Here is a 25,764-nt window from a genome sequence, read left to right on the forward strand (position 1 = left end):
GAGAGCTCCTTCCGTTCTGTACAACTGTGATTACTAGAAAGTTCTTCCTTATTTGTAGCAGAAATCTGTCTCCCTTAAATTTTTATTTGTGATCCTACTTATACACTCAGAATGAAAGAGAACAAATCTAATCACACCTTTCCATGATAACCTGTTAGCTCTCTGAAGGCAACTCTTATGTGGGTCCCCATAAGTCTCCCTTTCTCAGGGTTTCACATCTCCTATTCCACATGCCACCTGGGACATGGATCCAGTGATCATCATGATCCTTGTTAGTCAGGCCTACTCTTAACACCTGGCACCAGAACTCAGTACAAGAGTCTCAGTGCGATCTGAACAGTGAAGAGGGAAACTGTGACTTGCTGTCTGCATTACATCTCTCTTAATGTAGCCCAGGTTTATGTTGTTTCCTGGTAACTTTGTCATAGTACTGACCCACGTCCTTAAGCCAGGACTCTCCCATCCTGTCCTTACAAAGCTGAATTTTTTAATCCCAGTGGTGGATTTGACATCTATTTTTGTTAAATTGAATCTTTATGCATTTACCCAATATCAGCCTGTGGTCATCATTTGGAATCTTGATTCTGTCTCCTGGAGTAGTCACCAGTTGCCGCCCACCTCTTTTCTAAGTCAGAGATGGAAGTTAAGCATGACAGAGGAAGTGGCAGAAGGCTGGGTCCCATCACCAGGCACTTTCCTCAAGTTGAAGTTGACATTGATCTATCTACCACCTACTGATTGCTTAACTTTACTATTATCCAGACCTCATTTTTTCATATTATTCAAAGAGTGACCTAAGAGATGTCAGCTGCCTCACTGAAATCCTGGGATGCTCTTTCTACTCTATGCTCTCAGCAGTAATCCCATCAAAACCAGAAATGAAGTTATTTTGGCATGACTTGTTCCTAATGAAGCTTGAATCATCTGCCACTTTCCTGTCTAGGTTCTGAGTGGGTGATGGTTTGTTTGCCAAGCCTAGAAAGATCAAATGTACAATTCAGATGCAGGTGCTGTTCGCAGACTTTACTCTCTGAGTTTTACTCACTGAGAGCATCAAAACATTGAGAGAGCGGGTGCAAAGGTTCAAAAGTGCCACTTATACATTGGCTTTGAGTGACAGGGAAAATGTCAGGGAAAAGAATCCTCCATTGTGTTTATTCATTATAAAGATGAAAAGGAAACAAAATCATTCACTACAGGTCTTGGGAAAATAGCTGATAAAATTGGAAAATGATTAAAAAATAGAAATGGGAGTGGGATATTAAGAAAAAAACAAAAACAAAAACTGAGTCCTTGAAGCCTACAGTGCTGCAAATCTCTATTAGCAAGTTGAACAAAAACACCATAGAAGGCAGCCCCACTGGAGCAAAGCTAGGGATCCAGGGCTGGGTCCCTAGGAGAAATATGCCTACAGTGGTTCCTTGACCATGTAACGGTCTTGTAAATCCAGATTTAAAAAAGGAGAAAATTAAGATTAAAAACGAATACCAAAAAGAGCCATTCTCATGAAGCTCCCCCATACACAGCCCAGGCACTAAAAGCCCATCCCCCTGTGGGCAGGGGGCTGAGTTTAGTTTAGTCCAACATTGGTCTCCCCAACTTTGTCTTTCCATTTTCCCGTTTCTGAGAAAAGCTTTATAAGTCCTGCTGTGAAAGGACTAGGGGCATGTGGGCAGCAGCCCATGGCCCGTGTCCCTCCAGCCCCTCACTGCGTATAGCTGTACTTTGGCTCCTCAAACTCCTTCTTTCCAGCATCTAAAATGATTGAATCCTGAAAAATATTCCTGTGGAGTTATTTTTGGCTCCCTTCCTTCTAGCCCTGGTGTCTGCCTGCTCGTTGACAACCATTAAGAGCTGTTAGAAGGGGCTTTCAAGTGCCTGGCTTCTTGCTGAAGTGCTTTAACACTGGGTTTCTAAGAGCTCAGCTACACAGTAGAAGTGAGAGAAAAATGGCAGGAGTTACATAAAATCCCCTTCATTTAGGGAGTCAGATTTTTCTCCCCTTTTTTCAGGAAAACTAGGACTCTGACAAAAGCTGCAGAGACCCTGCCCAGCCAGGTCCCTCTGGAGGCTAATCAGATGATCTCATGTGCAGGCCCCAGAGGCAGCCCTGTGTTCTTCTCAGGGACACGATGGACGAGTGCCAGACGTCTGCACATTGTTGATGTGAGAATTGTAGCATCTGCCCTCCCTGAGCTTCCGCCACCTCCCCACATCATCTGCAGCTCTGGAGTAGACAGAGCCGGGATGGCCTGTCACCACAGAGGCTGGAAGCTGCCACCGGCGCACCCTGAGCCCACCTACAGACCTGGACCCCATCAGCCTCTCAGCAGATGAGGCTCCCAGGTGGCCACCTCAGTCATTTACTTCCCTAAAAAGGATCAAGAACCACAGGAGACATTTGGAAAGTTCCATGCTCCTTGTAAACATTAATCTGTTAATTCTCGCTACCCCTGGAAGGATAGTGATGTTGCTGCTGTTGTTGTTGGCTAATGATTAATGCTTCATGTCTACCAAAGCCTTGCTACCTTTTACTACTTCACTCTTTAGAGCACCCACCCCCCACCGCAGGGGAGTAACACGCAGCCCTGTCCCCAGGATTCAGGCAAGAAAATGGGAGAGGCCATGTTCAAAAGTCTTCTACCTCAGAGCTTAGCCAGAATAATTGCTCAGTATCCTAATCCCAGTATTTTCAAAATACAAATATGTATAGTACTACTTGGAAGTGAACTGACTTAGGTAGTAAAGAGCTTTTTTATTAAATTGTGTTTATTTTAATATGTATTAGAATAAGCGTGATTCAGGTGAGATTTAGCAACAGAAAGTGGATTCTCAGATATTATTGTCTAGGACAAGTTTCTTTTTGAACTGTATTTAAGAACAAAACGAGTTGCAGTCCAGAAAATATTGAAATTGTGACAATGGGTCATAAGTGTCTGTAGTTTGGTAAACACTTCATAATTCACTAATCTTTTTGTCCATTAGCCCTGTCTGTCTTGCAGTCTCTACTCAAGGAAAACCAGTGACATCTTGTTGGGAGCACCTGTTTTCCTAAGTTTTGTGTAAAGTATAGGAACAGGCTTTTTGAGTTAAGTATGTTTAGGTAAAAACACCTGTGTGTGTTTCTTTCAATCACCCATTCTTAGCCTCAATGATTTACAATTATCCTATTCTCTGTAACACACTTCTGTCTCCCTCTCTCCCTTCTCATGCTCCAACTCAACGAAGTTCTAAAAAGGGCCTATTTATTTGGCTGTTGTGGACATCCTTAAAATTTAAATGTTCTTCCACAGAGTGGATATGGAAGGCAATGGATTTAATATTAATAACTCCACTTTCTTTTGCTAAAGTATAGGTTAGGGAGAGAACATGGCAGGAGACGGGACAGGTCAGCTGAGCCTGATTATAAAGAACCTTGAATGCTATGCTGAGGGGCTTGGGGTTTTATTCTGCAGGAAGCAGAGAGATAAAATGATTGTCATTAGGAAGATTAATGAGACAGCAATATAAGGGTACTTCAAAAAGTTCATGGAAAAATAGAATTAAAAGGTGATATGAATCTTTCCATGAACTTTTTGAAGACCCGTCATACAAATGCAGGATTGGGGGAGAAAGAAAAAACGGCCTGGTTGTTGCAGTGGACCAAGCAAGGAATAATGACGCCATGAAATAAGGCATGTTTGTTGGGAAAGAAAGGAAGAGATGACTTTTAAAGGCTGAACAAAAACAGAAGAGACCTAAAAGTATATCATAATTTTCAGTTGTACATTCACTGACTTATTTGTTTGCCCATTTCTTCCTCTAGATCTGTGCTGTCCAACAGCCTTTTCTAAAATGATGGAAATGTCTTTTTGCGCTGTCCAATGTGGCAGCCATTAGTCACATGTGTCTGTTGAGTACTTGAAATGTAGCCAGTGTGACTGAGGAATTGGATTTTTCATTTTACTTCATTTTAATTAATTTTAACTAAGCCGCATGTGGCTGGTGACTACTGTACTGAACCATGGTTCCAAGCATCACGCCTGCCGTATTCACCATTCTGTCCCCAGAGCCCAGCCTAGGGCCTGGCACATAGTAAGTACTCAATAAATACTTGTTGAATGTGTAAGAAGAAACACTATAAAACAGAGGCAAGGATTATGTCCTATTCAAATCAGTATACTATTTTATGGAGAATTTTGGCTCCCACTTGAAGTAGGGAGATGGCAGTTTCTCATATGCATTTAGGATATTTCCCAGATGTGTAAACTGAAGCTCTCAGCACCTGCACATAGAGCTAAATCAAGCCAAAGGGGAGAGACAAAAATGGTTATGTGGTGGGAAAGACCAAGGCTGGGGTCTGTTCTGTGGTCCCTGCCTTCTTGGTCTTCATTTCTGGCTCATACAGTGCACGAGGCCCATGCTTTTTTTTTTTTTTTAACCGTGTAAGAGTAATAGTCAAAGTGGAAAACCATATTTTAGGAGGAACGGGGGAAAGAAAATATGTTAGAATGCCTGTCGAGATATTCTCCATCACTAAGAATATGTCTCTCTAACCATATTTAAGAGAGGAATCACTGTTAATTCTGTTAGTTTTCATCATATTTATGCTTAAATAATTATTCTTTCTTTTATTTGGAATATATCTTTTTTCCTCCCAAAATATTAACATCTAATTAAGCCTAATCAGAATTTAGACCATTTGTTATCTTTAAACTTTAGTTCTAATTCAAGCATCTCTTTATGGTTAATACATAAAAGGATGAGGCCACTTTAATCCCAGTCTTTGGTAAAAATACTGAAAATTAATGGGCCTATTCCCAGTCAATAGTATGATGCCTGATTGTGATAACAGAAAAGTAAAGTGCTAAACATGCTAAAACTATACAAAAGATAAACAGAAGGAAAATAACATATTTTAAAATCGTATGGTATCAGCTGGCCAGTTACTCAGTCCGTTAGAGCTCAGTGTTGATAACACCAGAGTCATGGGTTAGGGTCCCTGCACCAGTCAGCCACAAAATCAAACAAACAAACAAACAAAAAATGGTATCAGCTGGCCAGTTACTCAGTCCGTTAGAGCTCAGTGTTGATAACACCAGAGTCATGAGTTAGGGTCCCTGCACCAGTCAGCCACAAAATCAAACAAACAAACAAACAAAAACCCCCCCATGATATTAAGAAATAAAAGTTATATGGACTTTTTTAAAAAAGGAAAAAGACTCAGTACCTTCTAGTGGAGGCCAGCAGCGTTTTGCAGATGTACTGTTAGATTATTAATATACAGTGTTAGATTATTAATATACCCAGTATCTTCTTAGGCAAATGTCCTCAGGGTGAAAAACAGTAAAGAAAAACCACATCTGGCTGCTCTTCTCCCTCTAGAGGGTGGCCACCTGGTAGTAAGGATTAGCCCCTGTGGTCTAGCTATGTCCCTGGACCTGCCACTGTGAGCAGCCTAACCTGATGATTATAATCATAATAGCAATAATTATAATAATAGATTTACCTGGGGCACTTAAAAAGCACTTTTATATATAGCACTGCATATGGCCAAACACAGCTCCATGTTCATATGTCTGTCCAGGTGTGCTTTTCAGTTTTCATTTTACCAAGGCTGGTGTGGGATGGGGATTCTCCCCCAAAACAGTCACGCTTTTTTAATATGCAAGTTACGTGACTGTAAGAAGAATCTCCACATCATATTTGCGGTACTTGAAACACTTCCATTATCTCATGCATTTGGTTTGTGAAGATGCAGGTTATATTTTTAGTGGCCCAATGTCTAAGGAATGAAGGGTAGCATAGGCAGTTTAGATAAATTGCATTCCAAAAGTTTAAGAGATTAGTTTGAACCAAGAATGTATTTTTTTTTCTGGGAAAAGGTTATGAATAATGATCGGTTTTCTATATCAGCTCCCCAATCTCATCTGTATATACTTTTTTTTTTCCAGTGAACAGATATTTATCAAAATGCAAAGAAAGAAGGAATTAATTCTCTAGTCTAGGTATAAATAAAGAGCTATGAAAGTACAAAGGAAGCGTAGATAATTCAAATGGGAGAATGAGAGAGGATCTTGTGGTGGAGAGGAGGTGTGGGTAGGATTTTAGCAGGTGGGAAAAGACCACGTTGGGTTTAGTGTCCCTCCGCTGTTTGCCTGTAGCACCTTCTCCATATTTCTGTCATAGCAGCCATTGCATTGTATCATAATTGAATTATTGCTTGTCTGTCTTCTCATTTGAACAGTCTGATCATTGTGCAGGATTTCTGTGTGGTGGAGCTGATGGTGGTGATGTTTTCAATATGCAAATCTACCGTCTAGAATGAGGTCAACATGGTAGCTGTTTGGTTAATGTTTGTGAAATAAATGAAGGGCATCCTTTAGCAAAGTTCTAGAGGCAGGAAAATATGTGATGTGTATTAGATGAAAATCAGAGTAAGGATTGGAACCAAATTGTTGAGAGCCAGAGGCCTTGAATGCCAGCAAACATGATATCATTGGGTTCTAGTTCTAATGTGCTTTTTTCAGCCACACATAATTTCTGCTTGTACAGTTATTTTTTCTGGGAAAACATCTTTGGTGTTTCAACTAAGGAACTCATCTTCTCCTGGTATCAAGGTTGAACAAGAGGGACAGAGATCTCAGGGCAGCACTTACTTATCTCCATAGAGTGGTATAAGTGAGACAGTGGATCTCTCTCCACCAACCCCTGAGGGAGTTCACACTGGAGAACAAAGGGTAGTTGCTCCCATGAGCTTTCATGAGGACTTGCCTGTTTTTTTTCTTGTGGCTGGCCCATACGGGGATCCGAACCCTTGACCTTTGTGTTATCAGTACACTCTAACCAAGTGAGCTAACTGGCCGACCACATTCACTTTTAAGTCCATTTTATCTTTGAAGTGGGAGTGTTTATATCAGAGACAGCATGTATCTTATAAAAAAGCTTTCAGTCTCAGATTCTCTTTATTTGCACCACCTGCACAAACAGATAGAAAATATCGCTCATCTTTTCTTTGCATTATTAATTTCTCTCCCTCCTCCCCTCTAAAGTCTTAAGTTAATGGTTTTATGTTTATTTTACATTTTGTTAAAGCCGACACAACCCGGTCAGTAAATTTAGGTCAGAGTGGCCCTCGCCACAGCTGATGGCAAACAGCCTAGAGTCAGAGCCTGGGCAGCCTTCTCTGGCTAGCTGCAAAGTTCACTCTCTAGGCTGCAGTCTCACCACTATAATTATGAACGACAAGCCTATAGTTAATTACAGTGCATGAATGGGAGATATCCCTGGACTTATTTGCATTCATTACTTGCTGGTAGTTTCTCTGTTGAGGTCTCCATCCTTGTTTTTACAGAGTGTTTGGCAGTGTTTCTGCAGTTGGTGTGTGAATTTTTATGATCTGTCGCGTGTTATTCATACAATTTCCTGCCCTGTAATGGTATCAGTTTTCCAGACGCAGAGGAATACAGACTAAAACCCAGGAGCCTGCATTAGCATAAAATGTCCCAGTTCTGTCAGTTTGATTAATTTGTCTCTTTGTCTCCACTCTATATGATAAGTGCTATTAATGGTTGCAGCACTTCATATGTCAAAGTCTTTCTTCCTAATGACTTGAAAATGCGGTTTATTTCCCCCCTTTTTGTATTATTTTTCTCATTTAGCATTCCACTCAAGTGTAGATTTATGCCATGCTCTTTCATTATCTTACTGGTCGCAGCACTGGAGTGATTACATATGGTGTAGAGTATGCGTAAAGATGTGATCCCAGGGGCAGCAGCTGCTGATGCAAGCTGAAAATAGATCCAGCGTACGCTCAGCACTTTTCCCAGAGGCCTTTTATTTATTAGTAACAGTCTTGGTGCAGGACAGCTTGGATCCTCATTTAGCAAGATGACTTTTTGCCTTTCCGAACACTGCAGTGACTTTGCTCTATTTACTGACACTGCTGTGTAATTTTTTTTAACCGCCTTGTATCTCAGCAATGACTTAACCTAACATAAATTGTAATATAATCTCAATATATAATGAACTCAAGAAGTGACAGGCTCCATTTGAAGTAATAGACCTTGACAGATCTAACGTTTAAATTAAATAATCCTATTTGTAAGATAGCATTTGTACATGGTACACTGCTTTAAAATGAATTTCTATTCTTCTCCAGTGATTCCTACAGTTTTTAGTATTCTGCCTCTCAAAAGGACTTTTCAGCAGAAAGAAATGCACTGAGAAGCCAACAGCTCTTTCATAAGGAAAGAATAAGATGAAATTTTTTTTACCCAGTTCAATTACTAAACTGGAACCAGCATCATTACTGAATCAAGATAGGTAGTTATTAATTCAAGCTGGCAAATCCAAATAGCTGAGGCTTTATCAGCACAGTGCATGTAAGATAACAAATAAAGGATTTTATTTGTTGCAAAATTTATGATTAAGATAATGGTCAACCTTCTGCACATATTTTTAGATTCAAATAGGTATTTTTTTCATAAATTTGAAAAGTCCCAATAATGAAAGTATGTATTTATTTTCTGAATAAATCCAAGAAGGACTCTTATTTTGTAATGTCATTCTTCTCTTTGAGAAGTGTTCTTTAAACGGGATAAGGAAGAATTTCATTGTACATCTTAGATAAGCATCTAGATAGTAATTCCTTGCTTCATGATAAAATTTTCCAAATTGCAAAAATGAGAAAATAATAACAGTAAAAGTATACAAATGACAAATTGAGAGTATTATTTATTGGCAGGACCTAGTAATATGAAGAGGAAGCCTTGAAGAAAAATGGATTTATAAATAGGGAGCAGAGCTCTTTCTGGAGAAGCAGTAGATAAGGGAGGCAAAAAGCCAGGCAAGTTAATAAATTTGGTTTTTGCTATTTAATGTGTGATTTTCACCTACTGCAGAGCCAACTAGGCATTAGTGGAAAGGGGGATGATTCCTTCCTTAAATCTGTTATTGCCTTGAAATAGTGCTATGGGTTTTTCTCTTTGGTAACAGGTTTTATTAATTCCATGATCAAATAGGGCTAAACACATGATTTCCTGCTGGGTTAGATTAAAAATTAAAACAGTGATTCATGATAAAGAAATAAGTGTGATTGTTTCATTTTAAAGAATTAAGTGTCAGAGTTTCATTTTAGCGCATATGTGACCCACAATGTTGTTGAAAGAGCTGTGATTCAAGCCATTCCTAAAATAATCTAACCAGGAGGCACTTGAGTTGAGTAGAGGAGAAGCTTCCCTTTTCTTGCCCACACGCACAGTTGCGCAACAAAGTGTAAGACCGTAGCATTTTTTCTGCTATGTGGTTCATATATTCTCTCAAGTTTGTTTGGGAGTCTTGACTGCTCGTAGCCTGGGCTGCTGTAGTGAGGGCCTTGAAGGTGCCCTGTATGGCAGTGGTGAGGTGGCGGTAACAGGCTAGAAAGCAAGCAGGAGCTTGCCTGCAGCTAATGTGCCTGCTTCCTTACTCTTTCTATTTTTGTCTTCCTTTCTTTCTCTGCCATCCTGCTTCACGCTCTCACATACAAAGAGCACCCTAGCTGGTTCTCCAGGCTCATCCCTCATTCCCTCCATTGTGACACAGTAATGTTACAGCTGATTTCATTCTCCGTCCAGTGGCCTCAGAACAGCGGACGATCTTGCTTGCCATAGGAGAGGTGATACTCAGTCATGACAGGATGAATTAAGGATGGGGTTTAAGTATTAACCCTTAATTTCCTAGCTCTTGTGGTTCCTCCGTCCAGTGGCCTCAGAACAGCGGACGATCTTGCTTGCCATAGGAGAGGTGATACTCAGGCATGACAGGATGAATTAAGGATGGGGTTTAAGTATTAACCCTTAATTTCCTAGCTCTTGTGGTTATAAATTAGATTCAGTGTTGTTATAATTGGAAGAGAGAGTGTGAGCATTTATATGTATGTGTGTCTATCAGTGAAATCGTGTTCGATCAATTGAATTGACCTTGTTTTTCTCCTGAAATACATAGACTGCATTATGAAAAAATGCAGCCCAAATTAAGAAAATATTTCACATAACTTGTCAAATATGTTATTAGGACCTCCGAGAGCTGATATTTCCCTTTTGCCACCAGATGTAAAATGAGAACAAAGCACTTTTTTTTTTTGGGATAAGTGGGACTTTGTTTTCTCTGAAACCTTTTCATTTCCAAGATGTCTTAGGAGAGTTACCTCCGTTTGGGCTAAGCTTCCCAATAAATGGTGTAGACTCTGAAGGACACTCTTGGAACCAGTTAGTTAGCAAATATTTTGTAAAACAAAGACTAAAGGAAGAAGTGCATTTCCAGACGGGGGCCAAGCAGAGAAAGAAGAAAGAAACCAACTTTATTGAGTACCTACTGTGTGCCAAGTGAATGAAAATAATTGAGCAAAATCACAACGATACTAGTATCAAAAGAAGAAGGTTGAGGGACTTACAGAGCTGTTTTTTTAATGGGAACACTATGTTTCACAGAAGTGTTTTGAATAGAAGAGAGAAAAGGGGAAAAGACAAAGAAAAAATGAAAAAGTTGTTAAAGTCTATCTAAAAAGGTAAAAGGTGAAAGGAATTCAACCACTAACAGAGAACAAAGTCAGTTGAGTTCAATACTAAGATAGTTGCTAGCAAGTAGAAATATAATATTCATTTTTATTCCTGTATTCCATTAGCAATTTCTGCCTCTTCAAATTCTTTTGAAAATAAGAGAAGAAATCTGCATCCAAAGCTTTGCTTGGCTCAGTCTGCGGTCTGCCACTCCTGGAGAACATCGTCATGAAGCCCAAAATCAATTGGATTTTTTTTCAGTGGGTAGTACAAGCCAATTTTGAGTCTGATTTAAAATTCACAGTATAAATTCATCCTGGCTTGCTACAGCTGTGAGTGTACTCCATTTTCTATTGCTGACTCTTTCAATAAAACATACATCCACTTCACTTTCCACACTTCAGATTTCAAGTGGAGGAGAGCAATTTGAAGGCCTACTCTCAAAACTGACTTGTTGGACCTTGTAGAACTTGCTTTAAAAGCTGCCATGAGTGTAGATGTAGGTATAGGGTATTTGCCTACTTTTTGAAAATAATCTCTTTGATCCAAGAAAATTATAGTGTTTGTATTTATGGGCATGCAATTATGCACTGAGCTTTCTTAAGGTACTGTAGTAAACAAGCTGGAGCCCATATACCTCTAGTTTTGGTTATACCCTGGTCCACTAAAAAATATGTATATGCTTAATTAAGTTAGGATTTATTAGTGAGGCCAGGAGGTGATAATGGGACAGTAATTTTTACGCATCAACTTTGACTCAGTTCTCTCTAATTGGCAGTGAGGAGAAATGTTAAAAGATCTTGCAAACGCAGCGTAATGCATGGGAAGTAAGGATGTCGAGGGAGGTTTTTTGGGGGGGATATACTGGGAATCATAAAACCTTAGTCTTAAAAATCATCTGACCCAGCAGTGAGAAAAAAGGCTGAAATGTTAAAAGATCTTGCAAACGCAGCGTAATGCATGGGAAGTAAGGATGTCGAGGGAGGTTTTTTGGGGGGGATATACTGGGAATCATAAAACCTTAGTCTTAAAAATCATCTGACCCAGCAGTGAGAAAAAAGGCTGTGTTTCATCTTTTGTGTATCCCTGGTGTCTAATACAGCGATGATGATGATGATGATGATGACAATGATGAAGACGACGACAATGATAAAAAAAAATAATCTTTATTGAGCACTCGCTGTGCCAGGCACTGCTCCATGCACTTTCCTCCATGTTTAACTCATTGGTGCTGTGGGATTGCTACTAATAACATCTCCATATGCCAGATGAAGAAACTGAGGCAAGAGAGGTTAATTAACTTGCCAGAATGTCAGCTCCTAAGCAGAGGAGCCTGGATTTAAGACCAGGCAGCTGGACTCCAGAGCCCCTGTTCTTAACCCCTTGCTTCAGTGACAGCAACAGTAATACTCATTAAAGTATTAATGAGTGTCTCTGTTTTTAATAGGTGGAAAAATGAGGTGCAGGGTCACAAACCAGTCAGAGATGTGGAGACTCAGTGAGTAGCTCCAACTCTTGTTCAGGGTGTCCCTGTACCACACAGAAATCACCATGAACCCAGCACTAGAAATTTGCCTTTACATGAAAAATAATGGAAAAGATGCTGGGAAAATTGAAATGTAAAGTGATAGCAAAGAGAGAATATCTGAAATATGAAATAAATTTTCATCATTTTCCCTTCACTTTATCCATTAATGGTTTTCTTCAATTCATGCCACTTTATCACATTAAAGGCTTTAATGTTTAGGTCACCTTAACTTACCTAAGGTACTAAGGCACTGAAGGCATAAGACTCTTCTAGGAAACCAGATAGGTAGATTTTATAATTACCCACATGGTAGGCAGAATAATGGCCCACAAAGATGTTCACATCCTAATACTCGAAACATGAATGCATTACCTTACATGGCAAAAGGGACTTTGCAGCTGTGATTAAGTATCTTAAGACGGGGGCTTATCCAATTGGGTTCAATGTAATCACAAGGATCCTTATTAGAGGGAGGCAGGAGAGTCACAGTCAGAAAGTCCACTTTCAAGTTTGAAGTCCATTCAAGTGATGATGGAAGAAGCTTCGAGAAGCCCAGCTGGAGACCCTGGCCATGGAGCTGGTTAGTTTCTCCACGATTATCATGAAAGTCAACCAGTGGGACCTGGGAGGAAGGTTACCTTTCCCCTGCCTTTTCCCCATCTCTGACCATAACTATATTCAACACATAATCTCACATTATACTAGTTCGTCTATCTTACATTCATCTTTATTTTAAGAGAAAAAAAAAAAGCCCCTCGCATCCCATAAGAACTCTCACCTCTTCCTCATTGCCAGACCAGAATGATTCTACGTCAGGCAGTAGCTAAAACAACTGGCTGGCATCAATAGTGTGCCCTTAAAGAAAGCTCCAGGCTACAGAATTCTGAGCGCTGTCCTCCTCAATAATTTATGCTCTGAAACCTAAAGTGCCTTAGTTATGCCTGTGAACCTTTACATAATTCCTGTTGTAACAAAAATATGGTGAAGGATCCCAAATGGCTTCCAACTGAAACCTTATTTTCGCCAGTGTGGAATCCAGGTTGTGGTTTTGGTGAATGAGTTGGGAGCAGCGTGCTGCTTCTGCAGTCATTCTCGTCTTGACATGGCCGTGCTCTCACACATTACCAACTCTTCCTGCCGACGGCCTCTCTCATCTGTCTCCATCTCCCTTCTCACCATCAGTGCCTTCTGCTTCTGCAGTCATTCTCGTCTTGACATGGCCGTGCTCTCACACATTACCAACTCTTCCTCCCGACGGCCTCTCTCATCTGTCTCCATCTCCCTTCTCACCATCAGTGCCTTTGTTCTGGCCACCCTTGGCACTTGCCTGGACTTCTGTGACCAGCTTGCCCCATCCAGGTTGTTCCCCAAATGCAGCCTGAGTAATCTCCCTAATACTCCTTGACAGACTCCTGTGCCGCTTCAGTGCCAGCCAGCCTCCTCAAGGTGACATATAATGTCCTTACAGCCTGTCTCTGCTCACCTCCAAATGTCATTGGTGTCCCCCGCCCCAACAGCTATACTCCTGCCATGCCACTGTGTGTGCTGTGTTCTTTCATGTGTCTTTGCACATTTTTCTTCCACCTGGAACACCAGTTCCCACCCAAAACCTGGCTAATCCTCCCTCAGGCTTCAGCTTATATGTCACCTCCTCAGAGTTAGATGCCCTTCTGCCAGCAGCTGTACTTCCCCTGTGACAGCTCTTACCATGCTGTTTTAACTCCCTGTTGACTTGTCTTTGTCCCATAGCTTAGAACCTCTCAGACCAGGCACCCTTTCCTTTGTCATCGTTTATCCCCCAGCACCTCAGACTCTGTGGAACTATTGAAGGTGGTCAATACGCATTGATCAAAGGAATAAAGTGAATTGTACCCTGCAATGCAAAGGTGGTCACCAGCAACCTCACATGTTGTAAATTCCCTTTGGGAGAGGATGCCTGGTCTCACTGCCTTGTCCTGGGTGACACAGACTCCTCAGCCTATAAACCCAACCCAGCTGAGTACTGGGTGTAACTGAGATCCGCTGGCCTCTGCATGAGGCTGCACACTTGCCATTAGACACATTTGCTCCTAAATCACTGTGTGGCGAAGGAGAACAAAAACACCTATCTGAAAGTGGCTAGTTACAAAGTGTTATTAATTGCTGACAGATTTGGCAGTGCTCAGGACAGACTAATAACATAAAATGGTCTTTTAGGTCTGCATTCAATATAATCAGCTAAAAATGTATTCTGTGTGACCAACAAACAGCAGGTTCCAAATTCCCTTTTTTTACCCCCCTAAAAAGTACACCATTCAGATTCCACAGATATTTTTTGAGGCCATTTGCTTCTCTTTGCCTCACTCTCTGACTTTCCCTGCAACCCAGATGTGTACGTATTTTGTGTTCTTGTGCTCCCTCTCCTGGTCTTTTCTGTCTTTCAGCGCGATTCTGTTCCTAGAATTGTGCACGACACAGGCGGGGGCCTGCGCATGTGAGCAGAGAAGCCAACCAGTGCAGCAGCACTTGTTGGAAGACCCACGGGGGTCCAGAAACAAATTCCCTTCGTCCTTGTTTGCAGTCAGCCTGACTAAGCAAGAAAGGGCCATACTGGAGCAGAAAAGAAATGTTTCTGGCATCCTTTTTGAGAAATGAAATGCTCTCTAGAAAATCAAAAAATTATAATAAAAAGCACTTGATATTACATTTTTTTAAATATGCCTCCCTGAAGGTATACAGATGCATGTATAAATGTGCCTGATCTGTTAATAGTGCTAATTACCTAATTATCTGGTCAGGTGCAATAATAAACCCCTTTGACATTCTGTTCCTTCCATATGCTAGATAAAGCGTTCTGATGTCTGGCCTGTGACTGTGCGAGAGCAGCCTGTATTCTCTTCCCACCAAGAGTCAGAATGTGGAATGGTCTTAACAGCCTGGCCGGCGTGGTGCTTCGCTTAGAGGGCACAAGACTGGGAACAGGGGAGTGCAAGGCCCTCCCTTGGGGCTGGCAGGACAACACTGTCCTTACTCCCCATCAGGGAGACCAGGACTGCACCTGCCTCCTTGGCCGTCAGCATCCTCTGAACTCTAACCCTGCTCACCTTCTTTCTTCTGTTGCAGTTGCTTCTTAACATTTCATAATTTTATCTGTTTACCTTACACTCTTTTTTTCCCTGTTTGAGTTTCCAAAATATCTTCTCTGCTAACTGTGTTGTCTTTTGATTTTGCTTTTCTCAAGCTGATCTAGAAGATCTCTCCCACCCCCACGTAAGATTCTCTTATTTTGACTTGGCAGGTTAAGGAAGAACCAGTTTTGCTCACCCACTTAGCTCTCCCAGCCATCATTTGCAAACCGGCCTGCAGGCTCTTTCCCTTGTCCTGTAACTTCTACCGGGATGGTTGTGTGTGTCCTTGGTTGTGTGTGTCCTCTCCTAACGTGCCATCTGTTTTGCTCTGTGACTCTCCATGCACTGTCAGCCTCTCTCCAAGGGATCATTTCTCTTTCTACCTTTTGCAAGGCCTGTTCAAAGGTTCATTTAGGTGGAGTGAGGGCACTGGTTTCTCTTGGCTGGAGAAGGGGAGGTGCTCAGGGAGACACTTTCCTAGAAAGTCATGAATCTGTTTTTGACATTTGCCAAAGTCAGGTTATAAATATTTGGAGGGCAGAGGTTGCCTCGTGTTGGTGTTGTGCTCTCCTGTCTGCCGCCTGCTCCCATCCAAACTTAGTGCTGCGAGTACAGTTTCGCCCCTCTTCTCTCTTCTGTTGCACCGGGAGTCTCAGCAATGTTTAGGTTAGCGTTTGATTATTCTCCACCTGTTTTATCCACCATTCATGCAATCCAAGTTCCTCCAGAGTAAAACTGTCTTTTTTGCTTCTTTCAAGTTCACCGTAGCACTCAATACAGTAAATGCTCAAGTAAATTTTTTGCATTGATTATTTAATAACAACTTGTTTAGGTACAAAAATACTCATAGCTTTAACACTTCTCTGTGATCTAATGATTTCTTATCATTTAATCTTTCTTGAATACTGTATCATCCAATTGACATGAAAATCTGTAATGTTATTTGCCTTATTAAAAAAATAAACTCTTCTTCACAATGCAGGTATTTAACAGATTTTATTAGAATTCATACAGAAAACATGAGAAAAATAAGACTCAGTCCTTGGCTTTGAAGAATTTCTAATCAAGACAGGCATAGTGAAATATGCAGATAATACTGCAAAACAGCACTCGTGATTAAATGCCAAGGCTGGTCATCTGTAAGCAGTGACTATTGTCCAGGTCAGAGAAGGGAGGGTCCAGTTTAATTGCCACCTCCTTAGAAAGGGTTTCCCCTGTCCCTTTCATTCTATATTGACAGACACCCACTCCCCTGTCTTCCACAGCTTTCATAGGTGCAGCTGGAACTGGCCACACAGTTAGGAATGCACTTAGGCAGCGGGCACAGCTTGAGCAAATGCTAGAAGTCAAGAGAAAGGCTGGGAGCCTAGCTCAAGAGGCTAAATGGAGATGCAACTGGAAAGGGAGTAGATTTGGGAGAAATTTGGAAGGTCAGGCAGGAGAGAATTAAGTTTGCTCTCTAAAGCAGCGAGTTGCTGCTTGAAACATAGTCCATGTCAGGAGCATTAACTCAGAGACTCTGCAGCCTCCCTTTGATTGACTATCCAGAGAGATCATGGAGGTGCAGGAGAGAGGAGAGATGGTATCAACAGAGAGGAGAGTTCATGAGCAGAGAAGTGGTGTATAAAAGCAGTATCAGTTTTCTCTTTTGCTTTGAGTCTCTGTATTTTTACCACAATGGTGACTCTACCTAGAGATTCTTAAGCCCTGACCTCCCACACTTTTTAAAGGAAAAAATGACGATGCCATCCAGACACCTGCTAGCTTAGTTGAGGTTTTCAAAGCTACGCCACTCTGGAAAGCTGCTGCTAAACCCCTGTGGATGAGCTCTGTGGATACTCTCTCCCATGAACCAGATATTTTCTGCTATAATAGTACAAGGAAACTGGAGGGCCTTGTTTTTCACTATGGTTTCTTAGGTTTCTGATTTTTCAACTTCATTGATTAAAATTCCATCAAAATACTGGGACACTCCCAGGTATTGTAGGCATCTTAACTCACATCCTTAAAGGTATGCTCAGAAATAGTTTGATTCACTTAAAACTGGAACACCCGGTGTTCTTGAGCTCTGGTATTTGTCAAAAACCAAAAGTTCATTTTCAGGATATTTGGATTGCTGCGAGGCACCCCCTCCCACAAGAAATGCACTTACACGCCACTCATGCAGAAAAGGGCAGTTTATTCACTCCAGCTGGCCAGCGTCTGTCTCTCAAGGAGCAACCAAGGAAGAGCGGCATCGGGCCTTCATCTTGTAGGGTTTTTAAAGGCAAAAACTACATCCCGTTGGCACAGGAGTTTGTCCAGGTGCACAAAGCAAGCTAGGGGGCTAGGTCACAGAGGCCAAGAATGAGCCGTTCGAGTAGTCAAGCATACAAGTTTTCATTGTGTATGGTTCCTGTTTCCATGTAATAATTCACTGTGTATGGCTCCTGTTTCTATGCAATTGTTTTTTGTTTCATGAGAAGGTCAACGGTTTTTCATGTGGTGGGGGGGTAGTCTGCAGGTGAGACAGGGGGCAAAATAGAGTTACTTAGGTTAAGCAAGCAATTCTACCGAAGCAGATAGCGTACATTATAAGGGTGTAGGGAGCTCTATTTCAGGATGACTTTATTTATAGTAGAAAAGGTGTTTTCCCAGTTAGGAGCTATAAGTAAAGAGGCCTTTCATAGCAGTTCCAAGCCACGTTCAAAATAGATGGCCCAGAACAGCCTCCAAAGTACATTTTGGACGCACCTGTCACTTATTTCCTTTTCTCACCATCCCCCAAGTTAGCGTGAAATGTGTGTTTCAGTCCCACAGAAACTGGACACAACCAACCAGTCATTGTTGGAAATTTCTGCCTCCCCCGCCTCGGCAGTTCTGCTGCTGCCAGAGATGCCACCATTGTCAAAAATAGGACCCTGCCTTCATGCCCCAGCAACCTGAAGTCCTTGACACACTGCCGCACCCAACTAAGGCTTGCTGCCAGTCCCTGTGGCTGTCATTTGCAATCCTGGAGTCCCAGTGTCCCAGGGAAGGCTGTGGGAGGGCTGTAGGGCAGGACAGATCCATGCAAAGTGGCAACCAGGCCATGCTGATGGATGGCATCGGCTCCCACCTCATTTCCTCCCTTGACAGACAGGAATCACGTATGAAAAAGGTTAGAACTCGGTAAAGAGGGGGATAGGCAAAGTGGCTGAATGATAAACCTGACTTCGTGCTCCCATGCAGGGGTTCGGGTATTGTGTCATAACGATTTCTGCAGCCCTGAGAGCTACAGAGCTGTGTGTTCTGTCTGCTAGTCCTGTAGCTCCAGGGCAGCCATTGTCCAATTCACATATGGAGGTTTTGTGTTAATGGCCGCTGTTTAAATCCTCACAGAGCACAGATGGTGCCTGCGTTGCATCAGCATTAACTGTTCTCCATTGACAGAGCCCATTGTGGAATCATGAGCAAGAGGAGAAATCAGAAGTGTATAGTTCCTTTGGCAAAAAGTCTGGTCTCCATGTATGATTTTACCCGGACTTACTGTGTAGCCTTGAGTTACCCAGTCGTCGTGTCTCCGCTTCTGTTAAAGGTGGTTAGTAAAGGACCTGGATGAAGGAAACTAAAGACTGTAGAAATTCTGTTCTTGCTGTTGTGTAACCATGCTGATAAGGCAAATTCCGTAGCTTTGTTTCTTCTGTAAGCCACAGTAACAGTTCCTTTCTATTGCAAAGGAAAAGGCTCTGCTTGAGAAGATGACACACGTGTTTTCAGAATTTTTAGTGTTTGTCTCTCAAAAGCCTTCCAAGCATATTATCTACACGTCTTCAGCATGTTCCTATTTATTTCTGTTTTGCAAAAGAAAGGGGAAAATGGCAGTAGACCACTTACTCAAATTGTCAAGGTCAGAGTGCCTTCCCCACGAAAGACCATTTGTCTTCCCTTGGTGGCACTTGGTTCTCGTGGCTATTGGAGGATTAGTGAGTGTCAACCCACTTGCTTCCAGCAGACAAGAAGAAAATAACATTTTCCATAAGAGATGTAGAGACATGTGAGATGTCAGTTCTTCAGTTTTGATTTCAGATGGAAAATATGACTTCAGTTCTTGAAGAAGAAAAAAAATTCCCTAACTAGGCATGACAGATGTCTTCAAATATGTGATGGATTGTCATGTGAAAGAGGGATTCAAAATATTGTCTTGCCCCAGTGTGCATTACTAGGGCAAGCTCAATTTGGTCCACTAATGGTTATAGAGAACCTACAAGCACAAAGAACATGCTTTAAATTAGAAGTCATGGAGGGAGGAGAGAGATGAATATCCTGCTAAACTCATGACACCAATTATGGCTGTAGCTAGCAAGTTTGACAATGATGTGAAAGTGAAGTATTTGGTGAATCCCAAGGATTAAGGGAAGACAGAAGCAATGCTTATTGTCCCCAGTGTCTATCCAAGGGTGAAGCAGGAGTTATTCAAAATTGAATTGGTGATTATTGCCAGGGTGATAAATAGAATCTCTTAGGTAACCCAAATAACCTGGTGAGCAGAAGGACATCATATTAAAATATGGCTATGGGAAGGAATTCTATATTCAAATGAAAAATGTAACCACTGAAAAGAAAAGCAGAGCAAAAATGTATATCCAGAAGCTCTGTAAGCAAGTCAGGAAATGAGGGCAGGAGCCCTCTGAAGAGCACTGGGAGGAGATTAGAAGAGAGAGGAACAAAATTGATATTGTTGTAGGAGCTCATTATGGGTCATATAGTCAAGGAAATTATGCATTTCATGTTCCTGTTGCCGTTTACAAAGTTAGGGCATGAATAGCTACCAGAATTCTCTTCCCCTAATAGAAGAATACATGAGTGGTTATTGATTTGCCACACTGGCAGTTTTACCCTCCAGAGGGTAGTGAACGCAAGGGTACAACTACTGTTTGGGTGCTGACTAAAAGGAATTCAAAAGAGTCCATGTGAGAGGATCCTTCCCCTAATAGAAGAATACATGAGTGGTTATTGATTTGCCACACTGGCAGTTTTACCCTCCTGAGGGTAGTGAACGCAAGGGTACAACTACTGTTTGGGTGCTGACTAAAAGGAATTCAAAAGAGTCAATGTGAGAGGATCTTTAGAGGAAAGAGACAGTATCATCTTAGACAACATGATAGCCAAAGGGGAGATTTTGCACAGTCTGAAATATTTTCAGACCTATTTTTATTGTGATTTTAAAAACATAAAATTTATTGCCTTTACCATTTTTAAAAGTACAGTTCAGTAGTTAAATATATTCACATTGTTCTGAAATAGGTCTCCAAAACTTTTTGATCTTGGAAATCTGAAACTCTATACCCGTTAAACAACTGCTCTTTTCTCCCTCCCCCAGCCTCTGATAAACACCATTCTCCTTTCTTTTTCTATGCATTTGACTACGTTTAAATACTTCACATAAGTGGAATCACGCAGTATTTTTCTTTTCGTGACTGGTTTATTTCACTTAATGTAATGTCCTTAAGGTTCATTCACATTGTAGCATATGGCAGGACTTTTTTTCCTTTTTAAGGCTGAATAATATTCCATCATTTGTATCTAACATATTTAGTCTGTTCATTCATCTGTCAGTGGAAATTTGGGTTGCTTTTACCTCTTGGCTATTGTGAATAGTGCTGCGATGAACATGGGTATGTAAATATCTCTTTGAGAGCCTACTTTGGATTTTTTTGAATATATACTGAGAAGTGGGATTGTTAGATCATATAGTAGTTCTATTTCTGATTTTTTGAGGAAACGTCATACTGTTTTCCATAGCAGTTACACAATTTTACAATCCCATCAACAGTGCACAAGGTTCCAATTTCTCCACATCCTCACCCATACTTGTTATTTTCTGCTTTTTGATAGCAGCCATCCTAATGGGTGTGAAGTGATATTTCATTGTGGTTTTAGTTTGCATTTCTCTGATGATTAGTGATGTTGAGCATCTTTTCATATGCTTGGCTATTTGTGAATCTTTGGAGAAATGTCTAGTCAAGTCCATTGCCCATTTTTTATTGGGTTATTTGATTTTTGGCTGTTCAGTTATAGTTCTTTATATAGTCTAAATATTAACCTCTTATCAGATACATGATTTGCAAATAGTTTCTTCCATTTTGTAAGATGCCTTTCATTTCGCTGATTGTGTCTGTTGTTGTACATGTTTTTAAGTTTAATGTAGTCCCATTTGTTCATTTTTGCTTTTGTTTCTATGCTTTTGGTGTCATATTTAAGAAATCATGACCAAGTTCGGTGTCGTGAAGATTTACCCCTGTGTTTTCTTCTAAGAGTTTTATAGTTTGGGGTTCAAGACATTTTGAAGCTGTTTTTTTCTTTTAAAATAAGAGAAAGGTAAAAATTATGCATATGTGGAAATAAGATTCAAGAGGGCTAGGAATGCCCAAAACAAAGTTCAAATGAAGACCCTTTTCTCAACAAAGAAGGATACTTGTGCCAGCAGTTCTGTGTTTCATTCAGATTTTTATTTTTAAACAGTAGAAAAACATGAACAAGTGTGAGAAGGTATATGAGACCGCAAAAACAGGTTCAAGAGAACTCAAGCCCATAATAAGTAGAGAACTTTCAAAGAGGCCACAGAAAAGGAAAATGAATGTATGATTCTCTTTGGAGCAAAAAGGTGAGGAAACCAATAGCTCCTCCTCGGGGCTGATAGTGTGGTGTTGAGAATAGCAAAGAGCTCAGAGTTACATCTATATTGTGTGTCAAGGAGGATGACCATTAAACTGAAAAGTGAGAAAAACTTGAATAGAAGCCCTAGGTAGATGAACAAAAAAGAAAACGTTGAGTTCCCAGACTGAATGAAGTAAAGCCCCCAAACTACAGAAAAAACAATGGATATGATTATGGTACAAGTTGTTATGGTCAAAATCTTTGAGAAATTGTGGAGCTCTGGAAAGCGTCAGAAAACTGGATATCAGAAAATGGCATCATAGTTTCAGAAAAAAAGGAAGAAAGTGGATCTTAAAAGTTTGACTGAAGAGCAATTTCTATAATAGAAACAATTTCCAAATATCTAGACAAGTATGTACTCTTGGGTCAAAAATTCAATTTTGCAAGGTTAAGATCGGTTCATAGCTTAATAATAGCATACACTGGAGAAAAAAGCTTAATTGTAAGTAATAAGTGACAGGAAAATAAATCTTAGCATTCATAGAAAATAGGATCTAGCCTGAGGGAGGTGATAGTCTGTCCTCTACACCGTTGATTGGAGCATTTGCTCAGCCCAGGTGTCCTGCTGGGGACATAGGCAAGATGGTTCAGAGCACAGCAACAAGGAGGGACAGGGATTCATACGCTGTAAAGTTTCAGGGATGGGAATTTTGATTTAATATGAAGAACCATTAGAAAGGTCTAATGAGGGACTGAACTTCTCATCACTGGAAGCCTTCAAAAATGTTTTGTAATTTCAGGTTGAAGATCAAATGGTTGATGGTTGGTTTGAAATGACTAGAGAGGTTAAGGGGGTAAAAACAGACCTTGACTCAAGAAAATTCTAGTCTAGAAAGATCATTGGTTTCTTGAATGAGGAGAGGGTCATTTAAAATGGAAATTAGGTAATTTTTTCTAAATCTTCTTTTTAGAAATTTTTCTGGAGGTGGTTTTTCAAGTGAAACTAAACCTTGATGCAGATTTTACTACTTCATTACCAGTGAGTGGGAAGCTTTTCGCTTTCATTTTACACTGAAAAATGTAAAAAGTTACTTACTATTTTATGTCTATTTTAGGATCTATGCTTATACTGAAATTGGGCTTTTAAAAATTTCATGAACTTCATTACGTAATCTTTCAGAAGGGAGATTTTCTGTTTTCATTGTATGCTTTTAGAGTAAACAAGAATATCATTCCTTACATTTATATCATTTATGACTTTTGCCTGTCACTTACCTGGGAAATAACACCATCTATACCTGAATGAGAAAATAACGAATGCCACACGATGGGGATGAGATTAGGGGGTAAAATCACCCCGCTGATGTCAAGGTTCCACAGGCACAAGGTGTCACCAGTTCTTACAATAATTAGTGTTTGTTTCCCATTCTCTGTTCACATCAATCCTGAAACGACCAAAGAAATACCTAAGGGGCAGTTTCAGCTGTTATGGAGCCCCATGGTAATCTGAGCCAACTGACACACAAAGAGCACACACGACGTCCCCTCTAGACATCAGCTTTATCAGACTATTTCGAATCTGAAACAAAACGGTGATGCCCCAACACTCCCTACCAGAAAGGTGCTTCTGCTTTGATGTCTTCCAGAGTCTGAAGACTGATGCTGAGCTGAGCCTGCTAATTTATCAAATTCCCATGTCATCAGAAGGCTTCCTAGGATTTACAGAACTTCATTGAGCAAAATAGGGACATAGTTATCTTCATTGTTCGGGAGAAATCTAGGCACTAGAATCTGAATCATGTAAATAACAATAAAACCAAGTATGCAATTCACCTTTTTTTATACCCAGGGAAGTGCCACATCCAGACTCCTTTGGATAGAGCTGTATAAAACTGAATGTTTTAGAAAGTGTAATAAAACTTACAGGAATGTGTTTCTATGTGAAATAGCATGAATACAGTGTATCCCTGTAATACAGGGATACACTGTCAGTATCCCTGTATTACAGCTGGAGAAACTGAAGCACAGAAGGGTGAAGTAAACCAGCCCAAGTCACACAGCTGGTCCATAGTAGAGCTGGGACTTGAATCCAAGAAAGTTGACTCCCCCAGACCTTGCATAATGCACAGTGAGTGCCCAGTACATGGCTGGAGAAAGAATGAATGGGTAAACAAAAAACAGTAAGTGACTAAATGACCAGATAGAGTCTCGGGGGCAGATTTCCAAATAGGAAGGGGACTTTCACATTGTCGCTGCAGAACTAAATTCAAGCCTACACATGAGAGAAAAGACAATTTATGTTTTAAACCATAATCACTAGCACAGATAGTGATTTTCTTTAGCAAAAAAAATAAAAAAACCTATTCTATGAAATTATATACTTATATGTATAAATCATCTTCACTGTTTATATTGTTACCTTAGGAATGGAAAACATTGGCTCTGTCTTTATCTAAAATTAATACTAAAATAACCAGAAGCTTTATTGAAATAGTGAGGCTAATTAATTTAACAAATACATCCTATATGTAGTATGCTTGTGTAGCATGCTGCTTTGGGGAGAAGAATGTGATAATATGGGTATTAATTATAGAAAATGAAGATTAGAAGTGATGCCTCATCGCTAAATCTGTCTTCATCCTGCAGAGTGGGATGCAGTACATTGTGGAGTTGGGAAGGAAGAGTGAGTTGTCACCAGTGTTTTCTTTATTTGACAAGTGCCTTGCTCTGTCAGTACAACCCAGAGGGACAGCCAGTGGCCTCAGAGTATTAAAAAGCCTTTGGGAGTTCCAGTCAAGGTGGAAGAATAGACGGTTCCTAGTGTTGCTCTCTCCCATAAAGCACCCAACTTGCAACTATTAAAAAGCAACAACAAGAGACGTGAGATCTATGCTGGAACAGGCAGGAGCCATGGGCCTTGGGACCCCAGTACAGGCCAGTGTCTACCACTCAGAGAGACCTGAGAGCTGTGGGGCCCACAGACCCTGAGACAGCTGCACAGGAAAAGGCAAGTGCTGCAGGACCTCCAGCCCAGATCAGTCCCCCACAACTTATACTTAAGAGCTTCTGGGCCCACACCCCCTGAGACAGCCGATCTGGAAAAGACAGGCGTCACAGGACCCCTAGCCCAGGCTAGTTCCCGCTGCCTAGGATTGGCAGTCCCTTCAGGGTCCAAGCCAAACATCAGGGTGAAATGAGTGGACTGTGGATACCCCCTGCCACAATGACAAAACACCAAAGAAAAGATAACAGAAATATGAAAAATCAAGAAAGTACATCACCACCAAAGGAAAATAATAGCTCTCAAGCTCTAGATCCTATAGAACAGGAAGTCTTTGAAATGACTGACAAGGAATTTAGAGCAACAATTCTAAGGAAACTAAATGAGATACAAGAAAACTCAGACAACACAGTGAAATGAGAAAAAATACACAGAATCTGAAATAAGAAATGTACAAAGAAATCAGTGCCTTGAAAAAGAATGTGGCAGAGCTTGTGGATCTGAAGGATTCATTCAACAAAATAAAAACACAACAGAGAGTCTAACCAGCAGGCTAGAAGAAGCAGAAGAGAGAATTTCTGACCTTGAATACAGGCTGTTTGAATTAACTCATGCAGACCAGAAAAAAGAATTTTAGAAATTGAGGAAAATCTAAGAGAGATAACAGACAACCTTAAGCGCTCAAATATCCGAATCATGGGTGTTCCACAAGGGGAGGAAAAAAGAAATGACATTGAAAGTATATTCAATGAAATAATAGCAGAAAACTTCCCAGGTATAGGGAAAGTCACAGATCTCCAGATTCAGGAGGCCCAAAGATCCCCTAACATATTCAACCCAAAAAGGTCCTCTCCAAGACATGTGATAGTCAAACTGGCAAAACTCAAAGACAGAGAGAGAATCTTAAAAGCTGCACGAGAGAGGGGCCAGCCCGGTGGCGCACTGGATAGTGTGCCGCTTGGGAAGCGCGGTGGCGCTCCCGCCCGAGGG

General features: G+C 40.9%; 1 protein-coding gene across 1 annotated transcript in view; it reads left to right on the forward strand.

Moving 5' to 3' along the window:
• LOC103602377 overlaps positions 1–13,453 on the forward strand; it is a 35,668-nt gene extending 22,215 nt beyond the window's left edge. The window contains exons 2-3 of the mRNA XM_008586783.1: positions 11,968–12,018; positions 13,036–13,453. Of these exons, the coding sequence (XP_008585005.1) occupies positions 11,968–12,018; positions 13,036–13,453 (469 nt within the window). The remainder of the gene's footprint in view (positions 1–11,967; positions 12,019–13,035) is intronic.
• Positions 13,454–25,764: the final 12,311 nt, after the last annotated feature.

The sequence above is a fragment of the Galeopterus variegatus genome, unplaced genomic scaffold (assembly GCF_000696425.1).
Source record: "Galeopterus variegatus unplaced genomic scaffold, G_variegatus-3.0.2 Scaffold4117, whole genome shotgun sequence".
In the NCBI taxonomy this organism is placed as follows: Eukaryota; Metazoa; Chordata; class Mammalia; order Dermoptera; family Cynocephalidae; genus Galeopterus; species Galeopterus variegatus.